At 40.3% G+C, this 17628-nt stretch overlaps 1 protein-coding gene across 8 annotated transcripts in view; it reads left to right on the top strand.

Annotated features, from left to right (window-relative positions):
• Positions 1-17628, top strand: part of LOC103981769 (uridine kinase-like protein 3) — a 38150-nt gene that overhangs the window by 4740 nt on the left and 15782 nt on the right. For 5 of the 8 annotated variants that reach the window (XR_010495911.1, XR_010495910.1, XM_018825529.2 and 2 more), the window contains exons 3-7: positions 7436-7527; positions 8561-8630; positions 10623-10738; positions 11062-11158; positions 11685-11764. Coding sequence is in view for 6 of the 8 variants with exons in the window: in XM_018825529.2 (XP_018681074.2) it covers positions 7436-7527; positions 8561-8630; positions 10623-10738; positions 11062-11158; positions 11685-11764 (455 nt within the window). In the remaining 2 variants the exon portion in view is untranslated. Of the gene's footprint in view, positions 1-7430; positions 7528-8557; positions 8631-10622; positions 10739-11051; positions 11159-11684; positions 11765-17628 lie in introns of those variants that run through there. The other 3 variants (XM_018825531.2, XM_065148232.1, XM_065148231.1) reach the window with 3 other exon arrangements.

The following is a 17628-nucleotide window of genomic DNA, read 5'->3' as shown; positions in this document are numbered from 1 at the left end:
TTACTTGGGTGGAGTACTAGTATCCTTACCTGCAAAATAGGGTCTATAGTGAGTAATCACTCAGTAAGTATAAGCCTTTATAGTTTTATTCAGGTGAGTATGCATCATGTCATGTGTATCATATTTTAAAATCATTATCACAAGACTATTAATAATAAACACCTCATCTTACGACTTCTTTAGCAAGAATAATCCTATAATATAGCATATGCTAGAAAAGAGGTAAAATTTTACATCGAAATAATTTAAAATGCTTATATGCATATGTAGGAAACATAGCAAATTCATGGACTTCTACGTCTTATATCATAACATATACGAGCACTCTCACTTTGCTCGTCATTGTAAGATATACGTGCACTCCTACACCGCACATCATAATATATACGTGTACATCTACACCGCACGTCATAATATATATACGTGCACTCTCACACCATATGTCATAATACGTACGTGCACTTCCACATTGTATGTCATATCATATATATGTATTATACGTCGTAACATGTCCATGTACTCCTACACCACGCATAATAGAAAACACGTATACTCCTACACCGCACTGTAACGGACAAACTTCTAAACAAGATGTTGGATGTAATGCTTATGTCTGTCCGTTGTCTTTTGGCATGTTCATGCCTTGTACAGTAGGTAGAGGGGCGACCGAAGGCTAAATAGTCCCATGTTAGTTGGGTTGGTGGCCTCTTTAGGCTTGTAAATAAAGGTTGTGTCATGTGGACACGTACGAGAGCTTTTCGGTCTGTAATGGACCATTTTACCCTTTGTTGTGCAACTATTCAGAGCTTGTAAAGTCTGTTTGTAGTTTGCATTGTCTATGAAGTGTTTTTCGGACATGTTTGCTTGTGGATCCCGATTGAGGCGTTCTCTTTAACCCGTTCTCTCTTTTGTTGGTCCTAAGGGACAATGGGAGGCTTCGGGGAGGTTGACCTTTGCGGACGGACGCACGAGGGTGCCGCATAACTTAGGCAAAACCAGCTAAGTTCGTGACATTATGGTATCAGAGCTGGACAAGCACTCATAGAAACACTTGACATGCAAACGTGGGGGACCTAGCGGGGCTGCGTTGAGGGCAGTCAGCAACGCGCGACCGTTTGAGGGAAAACGGGCATGGAGATGTAGGGAAAAGAGTCGCTCAGAGGAGCGGGCATCTAACATTGGCATTCAGAGGAATGGCCAACCCTTCGCGCAAGAGGCACCACGAGAACAGGCAAGCTTGGAAGAATGCGGAGCGCACAAAGGTTGGGATGGCTGAGTTTGAGCTACGGCTCAACGTTGACAACTTTTCTTGATGGTGCTCAAGGCAAGCGAGGCGCTTGGCAAAGGACGAGACCATGCAAAGTGGAATGAGTTGCTCAGTGACCGAAAGAGTTGTGCAAAGCTCACAGAGGTGAGGGGAATTGCTAACTCGAAGAATTCGGTACTTATGCATGGGCTTGTATGCGGACGATGGAATGTTCGTGGCCATCCCAAGGCGGTCGAGACTCGGCACCATGGAGCATTGAAACTTTCTCTTCGACATGCAAAGGATACGTCTGGAGGAGGCTGAAGTGTGCAACGAGTTCAGCATGTTGCTAGGCCTTGAGGGGTGCAGCGGTGGCTGTATTGACGTGGAGGCGCAATCTAGCAAGTGCGTTTGCAGGAGGCAAAACAATGCACAGTTTGTTCAGCAGATCGAAGTAGTCCAAGGGGATGGTGGTCTCCGAAACGAAGAGAGATGTTGCTCCAACGGGACAGTTATCTAGGAGGGATAAGTCTCGGCACTCCAAAGGGAGAATCATGTGAGACGGACTTCGCATGTTGAGGAGGAGTACCTCACAAACAACAACTCCATGAAGCTCAATGGACCGAGCAAGCAGCGAGGAGTTGCCACATGATCTCGCTCGAGAGAATGCATTGGTGGATGCATTACGAGATCAAGTGGGGGAGCGACCTGAAGCAACTTAAATGAAGGCACACTTAGAGTCGATATGGAGATCAGACTCAAGGGAGGGCTGACCCGTGGAATGGTGGGCGCGAGGGCCACCATCAACTCAATGCAAAAAACGAGGAGCGGAGCAACTTGGGTGTAACTTGACGAAGTACTCAAGCCGCATGAAGGGAGTCAGCATAGAAGTTGGAACGTGGAGCAGAGGCACGGTGCTTTCCTTAGACAGAGGTCAAGGACATTAACTCTTGCAGAGACAAGAGTAGGATCATGTTGTTCTATGGGTCCTTCATTCTGACGGAGCGGACTCATCTTGCATGGTGCCAAAGACGAAGGGAGCTTCTGGGCACATGCACCTTATCTCGGAGGAGCATTTGATGGAGGAACTAAGGCGACTCAATTTGCGGAGGCGAAATTGGGTTCAGAAAGCCTTAGCACGGGGCATGAGGACGCAGAGGCGGGTACTCTTGAAGAATATACCACAGTGTTGCCATTTAAGTTGCCATGAAGGAAGCAGTGCGTAGCGGAGATTGTGCTGGTAGGGGCCGAGGCCCAGGATCCAGGCAATGGTGCATAAATTACAGCGAAGTCAGTGGACTTCGGGAGCTACTAGGCGACGGACTGTCCTAGAGCGGTGCTTCATCTAGGTGTGACCCAAGAGTGGGTGGATGAAGGTCGATTGCCAAAGGAGCGAACAAAATCGAAGGTGGAAGAGACCCTGCGATGTATTGGCAGAGGCCACACATGGAGGGTTCACAATTCGAGTTTATTCCACAGGGATCAGAATGCAATGGAGATGTCACCAGGAGGCGACATGGTGCAGTGGATCGTGGTGGAACAGTTCGTGGCAATGCGATACACACAATCTTGTCCCGTGAGGGATGAGATCATATGGAGGTATGATCGGGAGCTACTGGGAGCTCCACTTCAGTGAACAACACGACGGCAAGAAGGGCTATAGATTCAAGGAGTGAAGGCCATGGTACCGCAAAGGCGGGTCTTCTAAGCGTGCATCGAATTTTGCATCGGATGAAAACCTTGGTCATCAGCATATGGGGGCTGGGTTCCACCAAGGGAAAAGTTCGAATGCAAGTATCAGTGAGTTCCATGGGAGGGACTTGATCATGCAGAGGTATGATCGAAGCAGCTGGAGAGTTGGACTGCTCCAAAGCTCATATTCGCTTAAGGGAGCCCGACAAGTCAGAGGACAAGGTCGAGTAAGCGAACGTTGCTACCAAGGAAGCTAAGGAGAATAGAATCGGTGCAAACTCTACAACGTGATGGCAGAGGCCATGCATGGGAGTTGCAGTCTGTCTTTCCATCGACCAAACGGACTGCTTGGAGAACACAGAGGTGTTGAAGCAGGGGGTCGAAAGGGGCGAGGAAGCGACGACGAGTCCAGAGGGACTTAGCTACCCAAAATCAAGCATCAGTTAGAATGGAGGTGGACTCAGAGGAGTGCCACGGAGACATCTCTACTGATTGTGAAGAAAAGGGATACAGAGGCGAGGCGACGGATAGTAGGGCCATGGGCATGGCAGCGCCATGGTACCGCAGAGGCGGGACTTCCGTGCAAGTCATTGATCCCTTGCTCTCATGGAGGGAGAGTGCTTGGTCGTGAAAGGGGCCGAGGAGGTGGAGCATGCAGAGGCAATCTCCAAGTACCGAGACAAGGCTGAAGGGCAAAGGCCAAGAAACTTCGTAAGACCGGTGTCAACAAGTTTCTCATCAAGATAGCCGTAAGTGAAGGACTTCGGGTCATGCAAGAGTGCACGACCAAGGAACGAAGCAGGCAGTACGCGGTGCTGTACCTTTGCTACTCAGTGGAGTAGGCGGCAGGGTTGATGGAGAAGACGGTACAATCCCAAAGGCGACCTCATCTATCAGAGAATTACTCCAAGTTGGGGTGAAAACTTCCTGCATTCCAGAAGTTCAATGGCATTGAGAAGGTGAATCACAGTAACTAACTCAACGCAAGGAGTGCAAACACTTAAAGTACTTCAGAAGTGTGAGCAAAGAGCAGGCGAAGGCCTGTAACCAGCTTGATGCATGAAGTACAACCTCGAGGAGGCGGGCGAAGTCAAGTAACCGTTGCCTTCTCAACTCTTAAGAGAATGGGCGAAATCGAGTACCCCAATTCTCTCATCTATCCAACAGAGGAGCTCTGCACAAGTTCAAAGACCCTTCGAAGATAATGGAAGACAATAGTTGTCAAATCCTCACCAACGGTGATCAGTGCTACTGAGAGTAGATTGTCCGCTTCATTTCCCAACGAAATGCCAATCGAAAGCGGAAGTGATGCGAACCTACTTGGATGTGACAACTAATCGAAAGGAGAGTCAATGAGCAAATTTTGTGGAGGAAGGACCCAAAACTTCAGAAGTTTGCGAGACGATGCTCGTTAAAGCTCCAACAAGCATCCACCCAGTTCAAGCAGCATGTGGAATTTTGAGAGACTGGCGCAGTAAGGATGGTCTTTTCCTTCATCTGGGAGATCCGCAGGAATCAACAAGGATCAACACAACTCAGCCAACCCCACACCAGAGTCAGAGTCATTGGTGAGTTGAAGCAGCATGACGGATCAAAGGTTCGACTACTCAAAAACAACAACGGAGAGCAGTTGGGAGCCAGGAGGCGCATTGCAGCTGGAGCGGAAGATTGAAGACTCAGCAAAGGCGAAGAGTTGCAGTGTTCACAAAGGCTTCAACGAGGACGTCGAAGGGATAAGTGGGGGAGAATGTAACGGACAAACTTCTAAACAAGATGTTGGATGTAATGCTTATGTCTGTCCGTTGTCTTTTGGCATGTTCATGCCTTGTACAGTAGGTAGAGGGGCGACCGAAGGCTAAATAGTCCCATGTTAGTTGGGTTGGTGGCCTCTTTAGGCTTGTAAATAAAGGTTGTGTCATGTGGACACGTGCGAGAGCTTTTCGGTCTGTAATGGACCATTTAACCCTTTGTTGTGCAACTATTCAGAGCTTGTAAAGTCTGTTTGTAGTTTGCATTGTCTATGAAGTGTTTTTCGAACATGTTTGCTTGTGGATCCCGATTGAGGCGTTCTCTTTAACCCGTTCTCTCTTTTGTTGGTCCTAAGGGACAATGAGAGGCTTCGGGGAGGCTGACCTTTGCGGACGGACGCGCGAGGGTGCCGCACGACTTAGGCAAAACCAGCTAAGTCCGTGACAGCACGTCACCATATATATATGCATACAATACATTTTCATCGTAATTCATATATTTTTATGCTTACAAAATATATGCATTCATATTTAGCTCATGCCTAATTCATGATGATCATGTCATTTGAAATATGCTTTCCAAAATACATTATGCATACAATAATTTATACGACTACAATTTTGTAGTGACTTAAACTTATAATTACCTGATTGAATTAAAAAATGACGGTGCCAATGAAAGATCATGTTCCTTAATGATTGAGCATGTTAGGGAGCGATACATCTATTAAATTGGGAGCATAGGGTCATAAGATGCTTTAATTAAGAACCCAATCTCTCAAATTGTTAATAATTCATAGAAAATCTTTGATAAAATTTCTTATAAAATAGACTATATTCAACCTGAAAATTCATCTAAATTCCACCATCAATTTTTCAACAATTCACTCTATAAACAAATGAACTAGTTAGTATTAGTCAAACCATCGTACAATCAAACCAAACGATCTTGAATTATCATAAAATTTTGTAGAAAACTAAGAGACAAAACTAAATACACACCAAATTTCAGCTTAAAACAAAATCATTTGGAGGCTAAACTACCCTCCTAATTCAACTACCAATACCTATTCTATTATACTAAAACTGGGTTGGGACTGTCGAAACTTATAAGCCTCATATCTTGGTATACAGAGGTGGTATTGACTCAATTCCAAATCTCACAGAATCTTAAGGAACCTTTTTAAACATATTAAAAGACTAGAGTTTAATCATATCCTTAAGGTGGTTAATTCAGCTCGAACATAATCCTTTCTCAGAAAACAGAGAATTCTGAGTACCTCAGATTGGGACCATAATAACTTTATGCATCGGTCTCATATTAAGGTCATACAGAGGCCTTAGAATCATAAGAAAATCATCCAAAACATATCCAAAAATTATAGATAAAATCAAAGTCTAGGTTACTCAAAAGCAGTTGAAAAGATCAACCTATAATCTGTAAAACTGAAACCCTAGGTATAGCAAGGGAATAGTTGAGTTTTTCATACGTCAATCTTCCTTAGAGTTGGAGTTTTCTGGCCTTCATGAGAAAAGCTGAGAGAATGATTGAAGAAGAAAAGAAAAGGTTATAGGTTCTTAGGTTGGTGAAGCGGATGAGGTAGAGGTGCTTAAGAGGTTGCCTTGAGGTCTAGGGTTCAATCCCATTAGACCTTATTTCAAGTTTTCCTTTTTTTCCTTTTATTATTATTATTTTTTTACTAATGTAATTCTAATGTTGCAGCAATTTCCATTAAGTTTAATTTGGTTTGACAAAGATGACATTTTTGATCTAAACTCATCCTTTAATCTTACTTATGTATCTTAACATTTTTAGTATAACACTCTTTTTTGATTTGTATCTTCATTTAATTTTTCATTGTTCCATCCATGCCTAAGTAGTTTATTATCCTCTATATACACGAGGTTTAAAACTTAAACTTTCTTATTTTAATTATGTTTAAACTCATTCAAGCCTTGAGATTCACTTAAGGTCAATTACAATTCAATCCTCACTTCTAGTTATTGTATGTATGCTTATTACTATAACATAACCTTATATTCAAGTCTGCTAGCATACTTTGGCTTGTTGTGTTATGCACTTATGCTTAACGTAAACACTAATGTTTATGTGCTCAACTAACATTTCGTAGAATATTGAGAATGATATTTTTGGAAAATATGTATTTCAATCTTAAAAGCCGAAAACATGAGCATGTCATTTATTATATTTATGAAGTATAAACATCATAAATCATATCACTAAGTGAGGGTAACATATAAATATTATTTGTGCTTCTATTGGCATGTTCATTATAGTTCAAAGTGTGTGAGACTCGGACACTACAAGTGCTCATGATGGAAAAAAGATATAAGTAACTAAACCTGAAAGTTGAGATCTCACAGTTTGTTTTCCTGCACATCCTGTTGACTTTTTATGTTGAGGACTTGAATTGCATTAATGAGAAACATATGATTGCTGCAATGAAGCACATTATAACATACCAGCCAAAAGCTGGCATCTATCTGGCTTCCAGCAGCAAATCCTTGGTCTTATGTGCCTTATTCAATGATATTATCTTGTGGTTGATTATAGGATTAATTTTGTCTGGCATGTGTCAAAGTTTAGTTCATTCTGTAATTCTCATTTGGTCCAACAAGATTCTTATCTTCTTGACATTAATATACTGCAGCTGTTTCTTGTTTTGATAATGTGCTTAAGTCTGAGTTACTTAGTCTTTAACTTTCTTATATGTTTTGTCAAACACAGGTGTTGCTGGTGGTGCAGCTGCTGGAAAGACTGCTGTTTGTGATATGATCATAGAGAAACTTCATGATCAACGTGTTGTCCTTGTGAATCAGGTGGACATGGTTCTGACTTGGAAAATATTGTCTTCCTTTTTTATTTCGTGGAGTTGATTTGATTAGAATCATTTAATGCAAGAAAACAGGCATGACCTTTAATATACAAATTTGTACTTTTGGAGATTCAAGGAGAACCTAGATAAAGTAAGCATTAATTTGCAGTACTGTATAGATGAGTGATTTTGCATGTAGGGATAAAATGGTAATCTTCTTGGGTAAAAAGTAATCTTTTCACGAATGTAGTATATAGTATGTACATAGTACATAATTTTTAATGAGCTGTATTATCATTTGTAATTAATATAATTTGAATATAATATAGTGTTATATATAGGAATCTGATGGGATCATTGTTGTATCATCTACCCTGATCTTTCTCTGATTAATTTATTATTTGGCTTGGGTCATATTTTTATGTATTGTGTCATTGTGTCAAAAGTAAAAAGCATGATTCCTATCCATTTCAAACTTGATTGGATCTCAGATCGGATTTAATTAATTCAAGCCAGACCCAATCCATTGACAACTCTACCAATGCAATGTCCTCAGGATTTAGAACTTTCTTAGTTCATACTTAATACAAAATGTTTTTGTAAATTTTTAAATAATTTATGGTAGTAATAATATGATTTAATGAATTTCATAATTTGCAGGAAACATTAGTTATCCAGCCTATAAACTAACAATGCTATTGCTCTAGGCCATTATCTTACCAAAAAGATCTTTTACATTTTCTTAATGCATGCTTACTGTGGGTGCTCATGTTCTCCTTTAGATAAATAAAATTTATCAACTTTTGTCATTAACTATCTGCTTCTTTCATATGATATACATTTTTCTAGAAGACTAGGACATTATGTAGTTAAAACAAAACTATCTAGTATTTTCTAGGAAAATAGTGATGTAGTTGCAATTTTAATGGCTAATTTTGAATTATCTTTATGTTTTGTTATGAAGATAATGTATATAAAATCAAAATATTATCTAGCTATTGGTGGAAACTAATCTGTTTGTTAGCATGATATGGCAGGAATCTTTTTATTATGATTTGACAGAAGAGGAGTTGAATCATGTACATGAATATAACTTTGACCATCCAGGTAAAAGGATATTGTTCAAAGAGTTTCAAAGAATCGTTGTCTTGATAACATGAACAAATTTGATTTTTTTTCGAAATATTAATTCTCTTTTGACTGCCAACAAATGGTTTAGCTTCTTAACTTGTTCTGACACTGATTATTTGATCAAGTTATCATAAATGAATCAATCATGTTTTAATTCTTGTTAATCTTGCAATGTAATATATCTAACCATTAAAGTAAACCTACTGACTTAAACATCACTTTCTAGAAATTAAATTAGAGATGGATGCATTGGTATTTAACATAAATTTTATCTTTGATGTCTAATAATGGTTTTTCTCAACATATGTCTTCCATTTCCACGATGAGTACGACATAAAACAATAACACAGTTGGAAAGTTAACTGAAATACCCCAGTATCATAGCTTTGACTTAAAATGCAGCAAGATGAGTGATATGGATTTGGCTTTTACCATTACACTTTCTTCAATTAAATTTTGCAAAAGATTTAGTACTCTATGAATTTCAACAATTGGAGAAATAGTTTCTTTGAATTTCTTGCACTAATATAACATCAACGTGGTTAGTTTCACCAAGTTCTTATAGACTTCCACCTTTTCAACTTTTACCTCTCGTTGCAACCTGTATGTGCATCAGTTGCTTTTAGTCATAATTAGCCCTTTCCTGTCTAAGAAAAAGTAGCTGACATCAGCCAGAACTAGTTCGATTTTAGTTGGAATCAGTTGGATACCATCAAGGTCAACCAAATTTAAGTCTGGCCAATCCTGAGAAAAGTGTTTGATTCTGTGATTTATTTTAATTCTGACTTGGAATTTTGTCCTTGAAACATGTGCGGTTGTGGTCATTTCAAAGTCGGACTAAAATTATTATGTTCTAGAAGATTAAAATAGAAGAGAAAGGAAGGGGGGAGGAGTCTTATAGAAGAAAAAGAAGAAATGTGAAACCTGGAGGTAGAAGTCTTAAGTCTGGAAAAGGGAAAGGAGTTGGGGAGGAGGCTCAAGAGCAAAGGAGAGAACTTATCTCATACACTATCTTCCACGATCTGCCTTCCACAGCCCACCCATCAATTGCCAACCACTTGTTTGTCATTAAGCACTTAATTGTTAGCTTTGCATTACTGCATCTTCGTATTTCATAGTGCATGTTATGGATTGCAACACCTCGAGTCCTCAACATGTAGGTGATAAGATTTGTCACAAGGATCGTATCTTCTTGTCAATATCGCATGGTATATAATATAATTATGTTATAATGTGTAAGTTACATTATTGAAAATGTAGCTTATGAATATGATATTACAACTTGTAATATATGTATATATTGGATTTTTTTTAAATTTTTGTATAAATTATTTTGGACAATTTTCCCAAGAAAAGAACCCATAACAGGTTTTTATTTGAGAGCATTACTATTTTCAAAATTGAGTGCAATTTGATGTCCTTGTTCTTGTTTTCCTTCTCTCATACTTTTGCTGTAGCTCCTTTTGTGCCTTTTCTTTTTTTTTTCCTCATTTCTTACTTGTATTTTATTTTTATTTTCCTCTATCTTCTGATTCTGAGTCTTGCTGCTTTTGCCTTCGAAAGATGTTTAGTTAGTCTGTAATCATAATCAATCCTAACCTCCTCTAAATTTAGGATCCATCTATTTCTCTTAACAATCATTTTTCTTTGGCCAAAAGTTGGTTTTTGAGATGCTCTTGCCTTCTTGCTGATCTTGGTTGATTTGCAAGGAAGCTTTTTTAAAGGCTTTGATGTCCTTCCTTACTTTTTCTGGACGCACCTTTTCACTTAAATCAGCTTGTTTCCTTTTTCTTGCAAAACTTTTGCCTCCGAGATCTGTATATGTGTTCATAGAAGTGGACTCTACATGAGCTAATAACACAGTCTAATCAGATGGAGTACTGCATCCTGCATATTTCTCATTTGAGTGACATGCATGATTTTTTTTCTCCAATACTTTTTTTTGTAATGATACATCTCTTGATTCAGATGCTTTTGACACTGAAAATTTGCTTTGCTGTATGGAGAAGCTGAGGCATGGGCTAGCTGTTGATGTCCCAAACTATGATTTCAAATCTAACAAGAGGAAATTGCCAGCAAGAAAGGTATGTCTAATGTACTAAACTCGTGTGATTCCTTGTATTCAACTTTACACAGTAATGCAATATTGCAGTTTAATATTCCAAGAGGATATTTATCTTTACCAGAATTTTCATATGGATGCAAAGAATTGAACTGAAAGTATTTCAGAAAGTATCAACATAGGTTACCTTTGCGTAAGCTTGGTTATTTTCCTAAATTAGAGTGACATTACATGCATTATATTTTTCAATTCTATTTCTGCTTGTGGCGAAATCTATTCATCTATTTCTCAGATAGAAGTTTTCACTTATTAGTGTATCCGACCAACATTTATAGTTCTTTACAGGTCAATCCTTCAGATGTAATTATTTTGGAAGGGATTTTAGTATTCCACGATCCACGTGTTCGAGAAATGATGAACATGAAGATATTTGTTGATACAGGTTATATTCTGTCTCTTCCTTTACAAGATTTACATGCCTAAAGTGGCTTAAACAAAAGGAGTATATATATATATATATACATATATATATATATATATATATATATATACATGTATATGTATATCTATATATACATGTATATGTATATCTATATATACATGTATATGTATATCTATATATACATGTATATGTATATCTATATATACATGTATATGTATATCTATATATACATGTATATATATACATACATATATGCATATTTATGTATATATATATACATATATGCATATTTATATATATATATACACATATATATATACATATACATATATATGTATATATACATATATATATATGTATATATATATATATATGTATATATATATGTATGTTGTCTCTTCCTTTACAAGATTTATGTGCCTAAAGTGGCTTATAAAAAAGGAGTGTATATATATATATTCATTTATTTTATATTCTTCTTTATGATCATATTATTTCTTAGTCATGCACAAGATCTTTCATGCAGATGCTGATGTCCGATTGGCAAGGAGGATAAGACGTGATACTGAAGAGAAGGGAAGAGATCTCAAAACAGTACTTGACCAGGTCAGAAATTGTCACAGTGAAAATTTTTTATTGTTGACAATTTATTATACTAGATGTAGTTTAGTAGATTAATCAAGTTTGATAGGTTTAGGACTGGTATTCTGGTTCTTCCCACCTATCAAGATATTTAGTTCTATGAATAATTAATTTGTAAAGCAAAGACCTTGAAAACTACCTGATTATGAGTTTTTCTCTGAAGAATGAGTTAAGAATGAGTAGCTTGTTATAACCTTACAAGTGTCCATGAACTTTTCATTTGTGTAAATTCTTGTCCAAGCTCCTTGCATTTCAATTTCTTTTTCAATTTTCTTGTCCAAACTCCTTGCTGCCTAAAGTTCATAATATTAGTTTCTTTTCCTCACTTGTGAACTTTAAAATAAAGCCAACTGAAGAATATTGTATTGTTACAATTATATAAAACTGTGATATTTTCATAGTGTAATAATGTGTGTTAGAAAATTTATGTATATATACTTATTCTTAAATTATCAAACTTCTTGATAAATATACTAAAAGTAGAAGTAATTGCACTTGCAATTGTCATAAATAATTCAATCAAGATCAACTCGATTGAAACAGTTGAGAAAATAATATATAATTGAAAAATCACAGAAATGAAATAGGAGAAAAATAGATAAATTGCATTGGATTCTCCATTTTTTTAAAAAAGGGAAAATTTGAATATAATATATAATTATGCCTATAAAATTATATAAACTATAACTTAAAACAAGTTGATACATAAATATATATAACTTCTAATTTATATCTTTTAAAAATAAACATCAAAATTGGTAGGATATAGCTTTAGCAAAAATGTTTCCTATGTAAGATTGAACTAAGGCGAGGAACCAAGGACTAAGGTTTTTAATTTCGAATGATATCGCCCGTACAGGGCAGTACGTATCAGTCTGCCAGCAGATCGATACGCGGACCGCCCTATCACGGACTTAGCTGGTTTTGCCTAAGTCGTACGGCACCCTTGCGTGTCCGTCCGTAAATATCAGCCTCCCCGAAACCTCCTATGGTCCCTTAGGACCTACAAAAAGAGAAAACGAGTTAGAGAAAGCGCCTCACTCGGGATCCACAAGTAATCATTTCAGAAAATACTTCATAGCCAGCACAGATTACAATAAGACTTTACAAGCTCTGAACGGTTGTACAACAAAGGGTTAAAATGGTCTACTATAGACCGAATATCTCTCACAAGTGTCCACATAACACAATCTTTATTTACAAGCCTAAAAAGGCCACCAAACCCAACTAAAATGCGGCTGTTAAGCCTTCGACCGTCCCTCTAAATACTGTGCAAAACATGAACAAACTAAAAGACACGGACATACATAAGCATTACATCAAATATCTTGTTTAGAATTTTGTCCGTGACATTCTCCCCCACTTATTCCTTCGACGTCCTCGTCGAAGCCTTTGCCGACACTGCAACTCCTCGCCTTTGCCGAGTCTTCAATCTTCTGCTCTAACTGCAATGCGCCTCTTGGCTCCTAGCTGCTCTCTGCTGTTGTTGTTGAGTAGTCAAACTTTTGATCCGTTATGCTGCTTCAACTTGCCAATGACTCTGACTCTAGTGTGGGGTTGGCTGAGTTGTGTTGATCCCTATTGGTTCCTGTGGATCCTTCAGATGAAGGAAAGACCATCCTTACTATGCGCTAGTCTCCCAAATGTCTCATGTTGCTTGAACTGAGTGGATGCTTGTTGGAGCTTTAACGAGCATCGTCTCACAAACTTTTGAAGTTTTGGGTCCTTCCTCCACAAAAGTTGTCCATCGACTCTTCTTTCACTTAGTTGTCACTTCCAAGTAGATTCGCATAACTTTCTCTTTCGATTGGCATTCTGTTGGGAAATGAAGCGAATAATCTACTTTTAGTAGCACTGATCACAATTGGTGAGGATTTGACAACTATTGTCTTCCATTATCTTCGAAGGGTCTTTGAACCTGTGCAGAGCTCCTCTGTTGGATAGATAAGAGAATTGAGGTACTTGGTTTCACCCATTCTCTTAAGAGTTGAGAAGATAAAGGTTACTTGACTTCGTCCGCCTCCTCGAGGGTTGTACTCCATGCATCGAGCTGGTTATTGGCCTTCGCCTACTCTTTGCTCACACTTCTGAAGCACTTGAAATGTTTGCACTTCTTACGTTGAGTTAGCTACTGTGATTCACCTTCTCAATGCCATTGAATTTCTGGAATGCAGGAAGTTTTCACCCCAACTTAGAGTAAGCCTCTAATAGTTTTGATCGCCTCTGGGATTGTACCTTCTTCTTCGTCAACCTTGTCGTCTACTCTACTGAGTAGCAAAGGTATAGCACCGCGTACTACCTGCTTCGTTCCTTGGTCGTGCACTCTTGCACGACCCGAAGTCCTTCACTTTCGACTATTTTGATGAGAAGCTCATTGACACCGGTCTTACGAAGTTCCTTGGTCTCTGCCCTTCAGCCATGTCTTGATATTTGGAGTTTGCCTCCGCATGCTCCACCTTCTCGGCTCCTTTCATGACCAAACACTCTCCCTCCATGAGAGCATAGGATCGATGAGTTCACGGAAGTCCCGCCTCTGCGGTACCATGGCGTTGTCATGCCAATGGCCCTACTATCCGTCGCCTCACATCTGCATCCCTTTCTTCACGATCGGTAGATCTGCATCTGTGGCACTATGACACTTCTCCGAGTCCACCTCTATTATAATCGATGTTTTGTTTTGGGTAGCTAAGTCCCTCTAGACTCGTCATCGCTTCCTTGTCCCTTTCGATCCCCTGCTTCAACACCTCTGTGTTCTCCAAGCAGTTTCCCTTGGTCGATGGAAAGACAGACTGCAACTCCCATGCATGGTCTTTACCATCATGTTGCAGGGTTCACATCGATTCTGTTCTCCTTAGCTTCCTTGGTAGTAATATTCGCTTCCTCGACATTGTCCTCTGACTTGTCGGGCTCCCTTAAGCGAATATGGGCTCTGGAGTAGTCCAACTCTCCAGCTGCTTCGATTATACCTTTGTATGATCAAGTCCCTCCCATGGGACTCATTGATACTTGCATTCGAACTTTTTCCTCGGTGGAACACAGCCCCCATATGCTGATAACCAAGGCTTTCATCCGATGCAAAACTCGATGTACGCACGGAAGACCCACCTTTGCGGTACCATGACCTTCACTCCTTGAATCCATAGCCCTTCTTGTCGTCGTGTTGTTCATCGAAGTGGAGCTACCAATAGCTCCCGATCATACCTTTGTATGAGACAGTCCCTCACAAGACTACAATCTGTGTATCGCATTACCACGAACTATTCCACCACGATCCACTGCATCATGTCACCTCTCGGTGACATCTCCATTCCATTCTGATCATTGTGGGATGAACTCGGATTGCGATCCCTCCATGTGTGGCCTCTGCCAACATATCATAGGGCCGCTTCCACCTTTGATTGTGTTCGCTCATTTGGCAATCGACCTTCATCTACCCGCTCTTGGGTCATACCTAAATGAAGCACCGCTCTAGGACAGTCCGTCGCTTAGTAGCTCCCGAAGTCCACCGACTTCGTTGAAAATGGTGCACTATTGTTTGGATCCTGGGCCTCTGCTCCCCTACCAGCACAATCTCCGCTGCGCACCGCTTCCTTCATGGCAACTTGAATGACAATACTGTGACATATTCTTCAAGAGTACTCGCCTCCGCGTTCTCTTGCCCCATGCCAAGGCTTTCTGAACCCAACTACGCCTCTGTAAGTTGAGTCGCCTCAGTTCCTCCATCAAATGCTTCTTTGAGGTAAGGTGTATGTGCCTCGAAGCTCCCTTCGTCTTTGGCACCATGCAGGATGAGCCCGCTCTATCAGAATGAGGGACCCATGAAACAACATGATCCTGCTCTTACCTCTGCAAGAGTTCATGTCCTTGATCTCTGTCCAAGGGAAGCTCTGTGCCTCCGCTCCATGTTCCATCTTCTATGTCGGCTCCCTTCATGCGGCTTGGGTACTTCGCCAGGTTACACCCAAGTTGCTCCGCTCCTCGTTTTGCATTGAGTTGATGGTGGCCCTTGCGCCTACCATTCCACGGGTCAGCTCTCCCTCGAGTCTGATCTCCATATCGACTCCAAGTGTGCTTTCATTTGTGTTGCTTTGGGTCGCTCCCCCACTTGATCTCGTAATGCATCCACCAATGCATTCTCTTAAGAGAGATCATGCGACGACTCCTCGCCGCTCACTCGGTCCATTGAGCTTCGTGGAGTTGTTGTTTTTGAGGTACTCCTCAATATGTGCGGTCCGTTGCACGTGATTCTCCCTCTAGAGAGTTGGGATTTATCCCTCCTGGGTATCTATCCCGTTGGAGCAGCATCTCTCTTCGTTTCCTTCCCTCTGAAAACTTCGGAGACCACCATCCCCTTGGACTACTCCGACTTGCTGAACAAACTGTGCATTGTTCTGCCTCCTGGAAATGCACTTGCTAGATTGTGACTCCACGTCAATACAGCCCCCGCTGCACCACTGAAGGTCTAGCAACATGCTAAACTCGCTGCATACTTTAGCCTCCTACGAAGGTATCCTTCTCATGCCGAAGAGAAAGTTTCAATGCTCCATGGCGTCGAGTTTCGGTTGGCTTGGGATAGCCGCGAACATTCCATCGTCCGCATATAAGCCTTTGCATGAGTATCGAATTCTTCGAGTTAGCAATTCCCCTCGTCTCCGTGAGCTTTGCATAACTCTTTTGGTCGCTGAGCAACCCATTCCACCTTGCATGGTCTCATCCTTTACCAAACGCCTTGCTTGCCTTGAGCACCATCAAGTATAGTTGTCCACGTCGAGCTGTAGCTCGAACTCAGCTATCCCAACCTTTGTGCGCTACGTATTCTTCCAAGCTTGATTGTTCTCGTGGTGCCTCTTGCGCGAAGGGTTGGCCATTCCTCTGAATGCCAATCTCAGATGCCTGCTCCTTCGAGCGACTCATTTTCCCTACATCTCCATGCGATGTTGCTCTCCCTTGACGATCCAGATCCATTGTTGCCCTCCCTCGCCGGAAGTCGCATATGAGATGTTGCCTTCTCGTCTGAGGCATCGAGGCCTCGACCTTGTTGGCGACTTCTCCTCCGCGCAGGGAGAAGAAACGAGGCGACGTTGTCGAGGCTTTGCGAAGAGAAGAAAACGAGGTTTCTTCTCCTCACGCGGGGAGAAGAAACGAGGCGACGTCACCTCGATGACGTTGCCCTTTTTTTTTTTTTTTTAAACTTTATATTATATGTATATTTATTTATATACACCGAGCGGTATGCTAGAGTGTACCACTCGGTATACTTGTACCGTACCGTACTGAATTGAGCTCGATACTCCGGTATAGTACGAAATTGTTAATCTTGCCAAGGACAACCTTGGACCAGTAGAACAAGAGGCAAACAGGCTTGATCCCTTCTTTATTCCTCCCCATCATTCTTTTTTGGTACTCCGCCTCTATTGTCCCCGCCTCTCTTCTTCAATATTCTCTCTTTTCTCCTTTCTTCCTCCCACTGTTATCTTATTTCATTTTTTTCTGATCCATTCCAAATCTGACAATGGCTATGATCCTGACATACCAGAAATTAAGATTGTGTTTCCAAAATGGAATTATCCCAATAAGTTCCAGTAGATTCTGGATGATTTCAAACTGATTTGATTTCATCTGAGAAATCAGAATTGTTGTTGAGGAGTTTATCCTGATTCAAATTTGTTGATGAATCATGATTGGTCGATTTTGAAGACTGCAGCACTCGAAAGCTTGTGATCTCATATTGCTAATAAGAGCCTAGTGTATACACTATTAGCCTCTTAGATACTATTGACAAAGTAGAAACAGATATGCAAATATATATGAGAAGGCTACAGTATATT

This window comes from Musa acuminata, chromosome BXJ3-4 (genome assembly GCF_036884655.1).
Source record: "Musa acuminata AAA Group cultivar baxijiao chromosome BXJ3-4, Cavendish_Baxijiao_AAA, whole genome shotgun sequence".
Classification (NCBI taxonomy): Eukaryota; Viridiplantae; Streptophyta; class Magnoliopsida; order Zingiberales; family Musaceae; genus Musa; species Musa acuminata.
The sequence above is the reverse complement of the archived record's forward strand: the minus strand, read 5'-3'. Positions and strand labels throughout refer to the sequence as shown.